At 37.7% G+C, this 14,097-nt stretch overlaps 1 protein-coding gene across 5 annotated transcripts in view; it reads right to left on the bottom strand.

Annotated features, from left to right (window-relative positions):
* Window positions 1–546: 546 nt before the first annotated feature.
* Window positions 547–14,097, bottom strand: part of LOC139117518 (stAR-related lipid transfer protein 3-like) — a 54,549-nt gene continuing 40,998 nt past the window's right edge. For all 5 annotated transcript variants that reach the window (XM_070680712.1, XM_070680713.1, XM_070680714.1 and 2 more), the window contains one exon: window positions 547–7,103. In XM_070680712.1, coding sequence (XP_070536813.1) covers window positions 6,990–7,103 — 114 coding nt within the window. In that variant the 3' untranslated portion in view covers window positions 547–6,989. The remainder of the gene's footprint in view (window positions 7,104–14,097) is intronic.

Consider the following 14,097-nt stretch of genomic DNA (forward strand, 5'->3'; position numbering starts at 1 on the left):
TGATATCATGTACTAACGTAATATGGCCATCTTGCTTCTTCATTATTATGGGATATTCTGACTGTATAAATAATACACACTACAGTGTTTCTGACAGCCAGCAAGGAAATGTTGACATATTGACACACACACACAATGAATAGACAACTTTACATTACAATGTACAGATGTATGCAGTGTGTTGATTTAATACAACTCCAGGCTGTCATTCTCCATGTATAGGAAGGCAGTCATTTACTGGGAGGGAGTGGGGCATCTTGATAGCCAGCCAGTTCAACAGAAAGGGAATGGGGTGGGGGTACAAGTAATGGGAGATGGACATTGACTTTACCTTGAGTCTACATGATATGATCGGTACTGACACTGACATTAACAGTCACAAAGTGACTAGGGCAACACTTCATCTACAAAGTTGACACAAAGATACATGTATATGAACCATTATACCTTAATACCATACCTTGAATTAACCAATTTAACCACACCATGCATTTCTTTCACTCTTTACTTTGTTAGAGTTCATTTGAAGTAATATTCTAACACTACTTGTTTCTGTGTGACATGGGTTCAGAAGAAGCTCATGGAAGTTTATTGTCTTTCTGTTATAACAAAACAACAGTATTCACAATTGTTTCTTTAATAACACAAAAACAACAGTATTCACAATTGTTTCTTTAATAACACAAAAACTATTCACAATTGTTTCTTTAATAACACAAAAACTATTCACAATTGTTTCTTTAATAACACAAAAACTATTCACAATTGTTTCCTCATACTAATGATAACAACATTCACATGTTACATTACGTTTACAGTTAGTGCCATTATTCTTCGGTGGGGCAAGTTGGTAATTACCTACCAATTTAGCTAGGGATATTGCAATATACCAAGGGAACTTCATAAGCCAAACTCTGTTTTCCTATCTGGAGCGGCAAGATGAAATCTAAACAAACACAGCGGGTAATGAGATTTTACAGCCAGCAATGGTGATCTGATAACTGGGATGAACCATTTTCATGTAGGTTCGTTAAAAGGGGACTGGATTGGGGAATGAAAACTACAAGGAATAAAACAAGATCCTAAGAGATCATATCGTGCCTTGTCTTCTTTTTGATATATATTGCACATAACTAGGTTTGAAAAAGCTGCATGAAGTAACATCATTACAAAACATGGTATTTTGTACAAAAGTTTGAGATCACCCCATGTACATTAATCTTTCAAAAGCTGGTCTTTACTGTGTGGTTCACAGGAGTCTAATTCAAAAGCAATCAGCGACTCAAAAAATTCAACTTTACAGTCTGTCTTTAAAGCTCCATCGAAATTCGAGACAAGATGACAAAATTGTACAAAGCTACATGAAGTTGAAACTATGATAAATATCGCTCAGAGAATAAATGCACCACAGACGGCACTTCAGCATGTCATCGCCCATCTCATTCTCAGTACCATTGCCCAAAACATCCTGGAAGGTCACAACCAAAAAGTTTGACATGACCTGCACAACTGATTGCTTAATTTTTTGAGGGTGAAGAAACCTTTGATTGCAGCCGTTAAAATATTGACAAAATACTTTTTCAGTAGAATACTTGTACTGTACCTAACCAGCCGGCAATCAGAACAGTGTTCAACATACTACGCGATGAACTGAGCCACACATACAAAATCACTACCAAAGTTCCGTCTGACCAGCTAAATTACTGAAACATAAAGTGGACAGTGGAGTATATTATGGTTATTCCCGGTATCAGATCACCATTGGTGGCTGTAAAATTTGTTACCCGCTGTGTTTGTTTAGATTTCATCTTGCCGCTGCAGATAGGAAAACAGAGTTTGGCTTAGGAAGTTCCCTTGGTATATTGCAATATCCCTAGCTAAATTGGTAGGTAATTACCAACTTGCCCCACCGAAGAATAATGGCCTTGACTGTACAACTGAACCTTGTTTGAATATCGTTGGCAAATAAAGTGAGAATTTCTGAAAACGAAAAGCACACAAGTCGAGTTATATTGGCTCTGATTTGACCTACTGTGACCTGGATAATGACTGTTACATTCAGAGTCTGTGATATCTAATTGTAACATAGTGTCTTTGATATCTAATGGTAACATAGTGTCTGTGATATCTAATTGTAACATAGTGTCTGTGATATCTAATGGTCATACACTGATATATCTTCAATACAGTATCTGCATGGCATCCAAATCTGAAATTCTCTACTGCATAAACATACATTTCATGAAAGGATAATAATTCAAACTCTCTTCCTTATAAAATGTTGCCAAAATAAAAGCACAATTTTTGTATGATTTTGAGTTACACAGCCAGTCTCAACAGACAGATTACATGAAATAACGTAACACTCCCTGGTCAGCTCTGCTTACAGAATATGTTTATAAAAAACTGTCAAAAAAACCTGTATTTTCCATAAGATTGAAAATGCTGTATTTTCAAGCCTGTATCAGTCATCAGCTGTCAGTAATATACAGCTACGTAATTTCTGACTAAAACAGGATTGTACAGACACAATGATATTCAATGTTGAATTTCAGGGCCTTATTGGGTCTATGAATTTTAAGAATGTGAAGTTTTTAACCTTCGAAATCACAGATCTGTTGTGAACAATACATTAATAAAAAACAAAATTTTAGTCAAATCTTTATATGCACTGGACTATGTACAGTCAAATTCTGGCTGTCACACATCTAATGGGAATTAAGCAATACCTTTACCACAGTGGTTACAGACCAGTGTGTCAATACACTAATACAGCCCTATGCTATGTGTACTGATATAGACAGACCTGTTCCAAAGATTTGTGACAGACGCTGCACTAGGATGAACTCTTACTTAATGAGAAGAAAATGGATTTAAGAATCAGAAAAGAGTTCAAAGAAATACTACAACAAATATAAAACATTATGTTGTAATTAGCCAAATGCAACATAAAACATATCTATTAGAATCATCATGAGATATGATTGACACCATGTTCTAGACATCGGTATTTCTCTGGGTTTAATATATACAAATCATTCTAGCATAATATATTTTCTGGATTAAGGTCTTTGAGTATATTTGTTCAATATCACCTAGTAATTTTTAGAGCCAAAGTACACAAGCTATATCTTGGTGTTTACATGCATTTAGCTCTCACATTATTTACACTATTTTCAGTGGTACATTAGTTAATATTGGTCCACAAATATCACACTATTAGATTTCACATGTTAAGTATTTAAAATTTAAAACTGATTTTGATGCTTTATGACAATTCGAAGATGATTTAAAAAGAAAGCATTATACTTGTGTCCCTTAATGTCTTTACTTCCGTCCATGATTTATCATTAAAAAGATCTGTCAATCGTACATTGAAACAAGTGACCTAGCGGCCGATATAGCTCTGCTGTGTTTATGTAGAGAATTATTTTTGACACATGTTGATGAAGAAGGTGGAAATCTTTGATAGCTCAATGCAGTGGCCAGAAAAAAGTGGCTAAAATAGCTGCAAAAACACACAATTGAAGATTTCATCATACTTTGAACATATCACATCGGATCATCCCTAATAACATGTCAACCAAAGCTATCTGATGAGTAGTTTTTTGAAAATAAAATTTTCTGACCAAAAATGGCAACAATTGCCCCCAAAAACAGAAATTGCAGATTTCATCATAATTTCAAAAGATCAAATTCAGTTCATCTATAGAAACCTGTATACCAAATTTCAAAGCTGTAGACCTGTACTTTTTGAGAAACACATTTTTTGACAAAAAATGGAAAAAATAGCCCCCAAAATTCAAAATTGCAGATTTCATCAGAAATTCAATATATATTACTAAGCTCGTCTATAGAACCCTGTATACCAAATTTCGAAGCTATCAGACCAGTACTTTTTGAGTAACACATTTTTTGACCAAAAATGGCAAAAATTGCCCCAAAATTACAAAATTGCAGATTTCATCATACTTTCAATAAATATCATTAAGGTGATCTGTAGGAACCTGTATACCAAATTTCAAAGCTATCAGATCAGTAGTTTTGAAAATACATATTTTTTGACCAAAAATGGCAAAAATTGCCTCAAAATTACAAAATTACAGATTTCATCAGAAATCCAATATATATTACTTAGTTCATCTATAGAAACCTGTATACTAAATTTCAAAACTATCAGTACTTTTTGAGAAATACATTTTTTGACCAAAAATGGCAAACATTGCCTTAAAAATGCAAATTTGCATATTTCTGCACAATTTGTACAAATCTGAAATAGATCATCCCTAGGGACATATGTACCAAATATCAAAGCTATCTGACTGGAAGTTTTGAGGAAGAAGATTTTTGCAGATTTTTTTACCAAAAATGACAAAAATTGCCTTAAAATACAAATATGCAAATTTCACCACGATTTGAACAAATCTGACTGAAGTTACCCTAAGTAAACTGCATATCAAATTTCAAAGCAATCGGACAAGCGGTTTCAGAGAAGAAGATTTTTGTACCAAAAACACCAAAAAATGCCCCAAAAATACAAATATGCAAATTTCACCACGATTTGAACAAACTTAAGTGAGGTCACCCCAAGTGAAATGCATATAAATTTCAAAGCAATTGGACTTGCGGTTTCAGAGGAGAAGGCAATTGTTGACAGACGACGACGGACGACGACGACGACCGAAAATCAACCTATTTGATAAGCTCTGCATCGCTGACAGCGGAGCTAAAAAGTTAAAATCTTTACGAGCAGATGACCTCTTTGTTTATTTGCAAACTCTAATTGCTCTGTGAAATGGCATACAGGACTAAAGTTGATAATTTTATCAGTTATTTTCAAATTTACTTCAGGTCAAGTATCTTCAACTGCTACTTGTGTATGACTGTACTGAATTCTTGGTGAGATAGTCACAGTGAATTAAAATAATGCAACTACAGATACAATGCAAAGCTGAAACTATTACCAGCATTCATTGGGTTGAGAAAACAGAAAACTTGTTGACAGTGTTCCAAATTATTCTGCTGAAATAGACTACTTCAAAACACAGAGAAACATGTAAAGCAATATTAAACAGAAGAACATACAAGAATTCCAATCCAATCTACAATATATCTATATATGTAATGCTCTATTTTGTTTCATGTCTTTTGACTGAATAAAGAACTATGTACATTTTTTTCAGTAGCAATTGTGCTGAGTGTAAAAATTCAATCCCTGAATATGGCATCAACGTATAAAATTGGAACATCATTTCCTGTATGTAAACCCTTAAAAGATTTCTTTACATAAGTACTTTAAAACCAGACTAAAATACAAAATGTGAAATGATTTTTTTTAAATCATAAAAACATGGACAGTACAACACAACACAATTACTTTTTACAAAAGTTAGCACATTGGTTTATATTGTTAAAGGCTGGCTGAGTGAAAGAGTTCATGAGCAGAATGGAGCACAGACAGACACAAATAAAAAATACTGGGATTTGAAGATGGAAAGAGGATGATAAACTTTATAAGCCATTGGTCATTTTGATCTGTAAAGTCCATTTTTTTGAGAAACCTAAGGTTCTGGGACAGGAAATGTTTCTGTCTAAAAACAACAAAGTCACTTCAATAATATATCATTGATATAACTTTCAACTATGTACATGCTGTTGGAAATTAGCCTCTGTACTTTGAAATACCTCTTTTGTTGTCATTGTTGTACTAAGATCAGGTGACAGACACATAATCAGGTGACAGACACATACAGTACGATCATTACACACTAAACAGAGTCGCATATGATCTTTCAAAATATGGTAAAATGAGTGGTCATGATGCAAAGTTTAATATGCAATCTTGAAGAGGTTCTAGCAATTTTAAAGGTGGATATGGATTTGACAACTTTCACACAAGTTGTAATGGCCTTTTCTAAAGAAAACCCAAATACTGATAACATGTACAGTATTGTTTTGTCCAGTATCAAAGCCTTTAAAAGAGATCTATTGTTGGGATTGCTTCACTGACAATTAAATTCATTGTTGGCAGGACTTAGATTGCATTAACTTCTAAAAAAGGACTTCCAATGAAAACCTTGCAGAAATGTTATTGCAGACCCCAAAATAAAAAACTCTACTATGTGTTATATCAACACTGATACATCCTGCTCTCTTCAAAATTGAAAAAGGAATAAAATAAAATGGAATTCATTTGTATTACACTAACAAGCAGATAAAATCTATCAAGCCATTTCCATTCTCTTTGTGATGCTTTGCATCACAATTTATGTACACAAGTCGCATACATTGTCAAAAAAATGTAGAAATACAACATCTATTTCAACAAACCCTGCAATACTGTAAGTGTAGCTTTCTGTTCAAGTAGTTTTAATCAAGAATGTTTAAAAAAATCCAAATCTACTGCTATATACATACATTGTACAACCTTAAATGGAATACATATATCTGCATATGGTATTTCTATATTTTGGTCACTCATAAGTCTGGCGGAATCTTTCAATTTAACAACTTGAACTTTGACTGTACTTCATGGCTGCACATAAAAAGTCTGCACTTAATTCATTAGAATCAGAAACCTCAAATGTCTTGTGAAGTCAAAAACTTTGTCATTCAACAAGTTCTATTTAGTCATCTTATTACCAGCCATCTTTGGTAATAATTAAACACCATTCATTTTCCCATTTTACAGTTATTCATTTCAAAGGCAGTGGCAGACTGTATAGTTATCTTCATTTGATTCAACAATTAAACTTTCAAAAGTTTTGTGGATGAAAACACACTCTAGCCTCCATGAAGACATTCTTGTTTCAAGTCTTATAAGACACAGACTTGTTTGTGGATGTTGGACAGCTCTGGTTTTGCTATACTCTTCGTATCAGTAACAATCAAACCATCTACCAGACCAGTACTTGGTACTTGCCACTGTCAAGCCTAGTCATTAGTCTGTAGTTTCAAATGAAGAGATTCTATGATCAAACTGTCTTTGGTTAAAGTGTCTTGTGAAGACTCTTCATATTTCTCACTCTCAGTGTAATGTACTTGTAAATGTCTACCAAGACTCCAGTTAATGCTTGGTCTATTATGTACTGAGGCATCCAACCCTGCACAGAAAGAAAGAAAGAAAGAAAGAAAGAAAGAAAGAAATGGGTTTGGTGACTGTATGAATCAATGCTTAAAACAGCCAAATACTCTTAAATGCAACTGTACAGTTGTAAACTAAATGTGTAAATTATCGGAAAACAATAGAAGATACACTGTACTTGAATTTTCAAAAGGTAGATATGAATAAAGAAATGCATGAAGCCACCAAAAATATGTGAATGTATGCAAGTTCTTGCCATTTGCAAACTGAATCTATGTACCAGATTTGATTCTGATCTGATGAGCCGGTTTTGAGATATTGAGCACACAGACAGACAGACAGACAGACAGACAGACAGACAGACAGACATCGCTGCGACATATGCTCACGTATGTCAACACGTGAGCAAATGAGTAGATGAATAAAATAAATGGATTATAAAATGAACTAACCAACAATAAATTATTTCTGCTTCATCCTCCTACTTACCTGTCACTATTACTTTTGGGTTATCTCATTTGCTGTCTTCCAGAACGAGGCAAAAATTTAAATACACGTGATCTCATCCCAGGCGGAAACCGCCATGAGATTCCATATTCAAACAGTTCTCATTTGCCTCGGTGTGTGAAAACACACCGTGTTTCAGCCTTCCAGTATATGGTTTTTTGACGTCCGTTTTTGCTCTACTGTTCCTTCCTGGGAGCGTGAGTTACGGTATCGTCTATTATTTCCTGTTTATTTACTCTCTTTAGCAGTCAGTTTGGTTTGACGGTAGTTTTTCAGGCCGTTTGAAGTTCTGCTTTGAGTTTCTGTAGCAAGTGTGTGTTGCTATTGTTTGCTTTCCACGCTTTTGAATGCAGTGACGTGTTTGGTCAGTCTGCAGCTGTGCGAGCCATTTTCTCGTGCATTGTGTATTGTACTTATGGTAATTTATCGCGCTGGTTTTTGTGTACTGTAGGTTTACCGGTTCTGCTTGTATCATGGACCTATGTGATGTTCCTGCGAGTGACGGTTCTAAGGTTTGCGCTGCAGCTAGATGTAGGAAGATTATTCCTGCTGATGACAGCCATGACAAGTGTCTTGCATGTCGCAAGTGTTCAAAGGCTAAGCCTTGTGATATTTGCAAGGATTGGTCGGATGAACTATGGCGCATTTTTACTAATCCTGAATTGCTGCAAGGTAGGCAAACTTCAAAAGGTAAGTCTCAGAAGGACAAGTCCAGGAAGTCGGCTAGTAGTGCAGCTGCTAGTTTGCCCTCTGACGAGTCGTATGTTTCTAAGGACGAGATTGAGGGTATTCTGGACACTAGATTTGAGCAATTTTCGGAGAAGGTTTCTTCTTTGTTGGCTGGTTTCTTGCTCAATCTCAGAGTGCTGGTGTAGCAGAGGGCAATCATGTGGAGCCCCAACACCAAAAGCACAGTCTGAATAGGGATTTACATGTGGACCCTACAGAGGTGATAAGTAATCAGGAGACGGCATCTGTGTCGGGAGTTGTTCCACAGCCGTCCTACAAGTATAGAGATCCTGATTCTGTTTCTTTGTTTGCTCCGAGTGATCTTGATGAGAGCGCAGATGGAGACAGTCATTCTATGTCTAAGTCACAGGATTATGTGCGAAGTGACATTGCTCATTCTGATACTCATTCAGAAACTTCTACTACTGATGCTGACATGTCAGAAGCTTTGTCTGGGAAATGGCATGACATTATTAACATTATTGGCAATGTGCTTGGCTGTACAAAAGATGATAGCAGTCATAGTCAACGTCAGTCCTTTTACTTGGTGGAGATAGTACAGTTACACGTGCTCCTCGTTTGCCTCATTGAGGGCTGATTGCACAAAGATGGACAGCTATTGAGAAGAGTTTGCCCAGAGTGTCTAAGTACACAAAGTCTGTAGACAAGAATTTCAGGTTCCTTGAGAAAGACTTTGAGGAGTTTGCCAGAGCGCCTAGTGTAGAAAATTTGTCCACACTAAATTGGCGGCTGATAAGAAACATTTTTCAGCTAAGGATTTGAGAAGTTTTACCAATAAGGCTGATCTTGGACATCTTATGGTAGATAAAGCTCTGAGAGTTTTACTGAGATGCATTTCACATTCATTGTTGGCAACTGCTTTTGTACATACGGCAGTTTCGCCAGGCTCTAATATTCCTGATGACCAATTGTCTAAGGGTTTGGAATTTTTGCAGTTTTCTCTAACTTCTTCAGCAGATCAACTCTTGCGTGCCATTGCTTTGTCAGTTTCTGCCAGAAGAGAATTATTCCTTGATCAGATGGATTTTCCTACTAGATCAACTCGAAATCGTTTGACTAAGCTTCCTATTCGGGGGATAAACTCTTCCATGGAGAAGTCTCAGATATTTTTCACCAGGAAGCTGAAGCAGCTAGAGATGTTAGGGAAATAGTCTCCCTTTCTAGACCACGTCAGGGAGTTAAGCGACCTGCTTCTTTTCAGCCAAAGTCGCAGCCTTCCGCTAAACTAAACAGACTTTCTGCAAAGAAGTCTTTTTCTGCTACACCTAGTAATTACTTTAAGGGTAAAAGGGATAATAAGGGCTTTAGACCACCAGTGCCGCCCTTTCCGGATAAGCCCAGAGACCATTCTTTAAGCAATGACGGTTTGCCAGTGGCTCAGTGTGTAAATCTAGCACAGTTAAATATTCAAATTCCATTTCCAGAGGTGCCAGTAGGGGGAAGATTATCTCTTTTCAGTCAGCACTGGGCCAAGATAACCAACGACCCGTGGGTGTTAGGGGTAGTTTCAGAAGGTTATCGATTGGAATTTCTTCAAGTTCCCCCTCTTACAAGCAAGGTTATAAATTTTCCTCTTCCGTCGGGTTTAGGAAAGAGAAATGCTATCCTTCAGGAAATAGATTCATTAATCTCAAAGAGGGCTATCGAGCCTGTCACAGACAGATCAAAAGGTTTTTACAGCTCAATGTTTCTAATTCCAAAGAGATCAGGGGGTTGGAGACCAATTTTAAATCTCCGCCCGTTAAACCATTTTCTCAAAAAGAAACACTTCAAGATGGAAACTCTACGTTCCGTATTATCGGATCTGTCAAAAGGGGATTATGCAGTTTCAATCGATCTAACAGACGCTTATCAACATATCCTTATTCACCCAGACTGCAGACATTTTCTCAGGTTTGCAGTGCAGGGCAAGGTGTTTCAGTTTCGGACACTGCCTTTCGGTCTGTCGTCAGCACCCCGTGTGTTTACCAAGGTCACAGCAGTTTTGGGTGCCTTTCTTCGAAAGCAACAAATTTATGTTCACATGTATCTGGACGATTGGCTAGCCAGGCAGACGCAGATCAGGTTATTGCAGCGGGATACAGCACGTATTTTAAGGACAGCTGTCAGTCTAGGCTGGCTACCAAACGAAAAGAAGTCAGAACTTTGCCCCAGTCAGAACATTCATTATATAGGGGCGAAAATAGATTTGGAGGAAGGGATTGCTACTCCTATGCCAGAGCGCTTTCAAGCTATTTGCGAAATGGTAAGTCATCTCTTGCCCGGCAGTTTTCAGACGGCGCGGCATTTTCTTCGCCTCCTAGGTCTAATGGCATCTTGCGTTCAGCTCATACCTTTGGCAAGGTTGAACATGAGGCCAGTGCAAATATTCCTTCTGTCTCAATGGAGACCACATCAGAATCCTCTAAGTCATCCTATAAGGGTAGACGCCCTGTTAATACAGCATCTTCATTGGTGGACCAACAGAGTCAATTTTTTCAAGGGAGTTTCACTGTCCCTGGAGCCCCCAGAGGTTACAATAACCACGGATGCTTCAATGCAAGGTTGGGGGGCTCATATGGGAGATTTGACCATTTCAGGAGTCTGGTCAGTAGCCCAGAGACAAGAGCACATAAACTTTCTCGAGCTTCAGGCAGTATGGGAAAGTTTAAAGGCCTTCGTCCGTCATATCTTAGGGAGATTGGTTCTTGTAAGGTCAGACAATTCAACCGTAGTATCATATTTGAACAGGCAAGGGGGAACACGGTCTCCATCTCTCTGCATCCTCACTTGGCATCTAATGAATTGGTGCATTATCAGAAATATCAGGATCAGGGCAGCTCACATACCAGGCAGGTGCAATCTAATAGCAGATGCTCTGTCCAGGAGACGACCTATCCCAACAGAGTGGATGTTAAAACATCAGGTGGTAGAGTCCCTTTTCAAGGTGTTAGACAGGCCTCACATAGATCTGTTTGCAACCGCACACAATGCCCACCTGCAGGTGTATTGTTCTCCAGTTCCAGACCAAAGAGCAGAGGCAGTGGATGCCTTTTCAGTTCGCTGGACAAACATGTTCGCATACGCGTTTCCTCCAGTGTCTCTGATTCCCAGAGTACTAAGCAAGATGAGACACGAGGAGTGTGTTGTCATTCTGATAGCGCCGATTGGCCAAGACAACCGTGGTTCCTCGATTGGTGGAGTTGCTAATAGAGATTCCAATAAAGCTACCAGAGACCCCAGACATTTTGAGCCAACCGTTGTCGGGTTTTCTTCACCCAGATCCATCAGTCCTCCAGTTGACTGCTTGGAAACTGTCAAGAAACGTTTTTGCTCAGAGGGATTTTCAGCGAGAGCTGCAGAATATGCAGCGAACTCTCGTAGATCATCAACCATTAAATCATACAATTACAGGTTCAGAGTATTCAGTGATTGGTGCAAAGAACATGATGTCGATCCCATGCATCCACCTCTAAGTTCTGTGGGTGATTTTCTGGTTTTTCTTTTTGAGGCTAGAGGTCTAAAGCCCCAAACTATTTCAACATATCGTTCAGCGTTGAGTTCTTTCCTTCCGAGTTATGGTGAACATAGTGTAGGTCAGCATCCTCTTTTGGATAGTCTGATTAAAGGGTTTTTTGTTAAGCGTCCTCCTCAGAGGAGACTTTTGCCTTCTGGAGTCTTCCTTTGGTGTTAGACTCATTAAGGCCAGCTCCTTACGAGCCTATTAGTGAATCTGGTTTGAAGTATTTAACTATGAAGACTGTTTTTCTCATAGCTGTGGCGTCTGGGCGTAGACGTAGTGAGATTCACGCTTTGTCTATCAACAGTGCTTATCTCAGATGGGAGCCTACAGGTGTTAGATTGTTGCCTAGGGCAGGTTTTCTGGCAAAGAATGAATCTGTATCTCGTGTTGGTACAGAGATATTCATTCCGAGTCTTGAAAATATTTCAAGTGATCCTCAGGATAAACTTATTTGTCCTTGTAGGGCTCTTCGTTACTACATTAAGATGACTGCACACCTTCGTGGTAATACAGAACGGTTGTTCATTAAGGTGTCTCCAGGTCAACATGGTCCAGCGTCCAAGGACACTATTTCTAGATGGTTAAGGGATACAATCCAACTTGCCTATGATTCTTCCGATGGCCATTGTAGACTTGTGCATTCCATCAGAGCACATGATACGCGAGCTATGGCTGCCTCGTGGGCTTTGTTTAAAGGAGTGTCAGTGGATGACATTTGTAAAGCTGGTTTTTGGGCTTCTCCAAATACCTTTATTAACTTTTACCTCAAGGATGTGCCTATGGAAGCTAGTTTTGCTTTAGGTTCTTTGAGGTGTGGTTCACCTAGGTTGGGAGTATTTGTTTGACATACCCTCCTCCAATTAAGCTTTGGATTCTGTGTAACCCAAAAGTAATAGTGACAGGTAAGTAGGAGGATGAAGCAGAATGAAAGTTTCCCCCCAGGAAACATCTTTCTGCGAGAACTCCTACTTACCTGTCACTCCTCCCTCCCTCCTCCCCACTATTTGATAGTCTATTATGGAGGTTGAGAACTGTTTGAATATGGAATCTCATGGCGGTTTCCGCCTGGGATGAGATCACGTGTATTTAAATTTTTGCCTCGTTCTGGAAGACAGCAAATGAGATAACCCAAAAGTAATAGTGACAGGTAAGTAGGAGTTCTCGCAGAAAGATGTTTCCTGGGGGGAAACTTTCAAATTCCTACATTACGAACAAAAGACTTGGTTTTCTGTGCAAGAAGATTGTCAGCTTTATTGAATTTTTTAACAAATAATGTATTAGTTTATACGATACATTCTATCATAGTACAAATTTCAGTAAGGAATTAGACCACCTCAATTTCATGAAGAGGCTAAAGGTTCTTCACAACTTACTTTCACAGAAATCATTTTCACCAGAGTTACCGGTATATTCATGAAAAGTCTTGGAACCATGTATTGACTATTCTTTGAAGAGTTTGTGCAGGCAATGCATACCATAGCATACAATGCTTTCTACTGCAGACATTTTGCAAATGTACCTCGCATTTGTACAGGACAAACACTTCGAATAACCAGGTTTTACCTCGGATAATGTATTTCCTTTGAATTTTGATCAATCAGATAACATAAACTGCTCTGATATGAACATACTTTGCCAGTCACCTTCAAACTCATTGCTGACAAAATGAAAGTGTATTTTTTACAGTATTTAACATCCGAAATACATGAAACTGGTTACAAAAAGATAAGGTTACAGCAATATTATGTATACTGATAATAATATATGTTACAGTGCTATACAGCTTTGGGCCTTTTTCAATTAAAGTTTGTGTTGGGGTGGTGAAAACTTAGTCAGGGACTACAAAGGAGGACTACACATTGCCAAAAGTATTATCAAGCTGGGATTCAAAAATTGATCCTGGTACAATTATGGTGATAATCAGTCATTGGTACAATTATGGTGATAATCAGTCATTGGTACAATTATGGTGATAATCAGTCATTGGTACAATTATGGTGATAATCAGTCATTGTTACAATTATGGTGATAATCAGTCATTGTTACAATTATGGTGATAATCAGTCATTGGTACAATTATGGTGATAATCAGTCATTGGTACAATTATGGTGATAATCAGTCATTGGTACAATTATGGTGATAATCAGCCATTGGTACAATAATGGTGATAATCAGTCATTGGTACAATTATGGTGATAATCAGTATTGGTACAATAATGGTGATAATCAGTATTGGTTCAATTATGGTGATAA

The sequence above is a fragment of the Ptychodera flava genome, chromosome 18 (genome assembly GCF_041260155.1).
Source record: "Ptychodera flava strain L36383 chromosome 18, AS_Pfla_20210202, whole genome shotgun sequence".
Lineage (NCBI taxonomy): Eukaryota > Metazoa > Hemichordata > Enteropneusta > Ptychoderidae > Ptychodera > Ptychodera flava.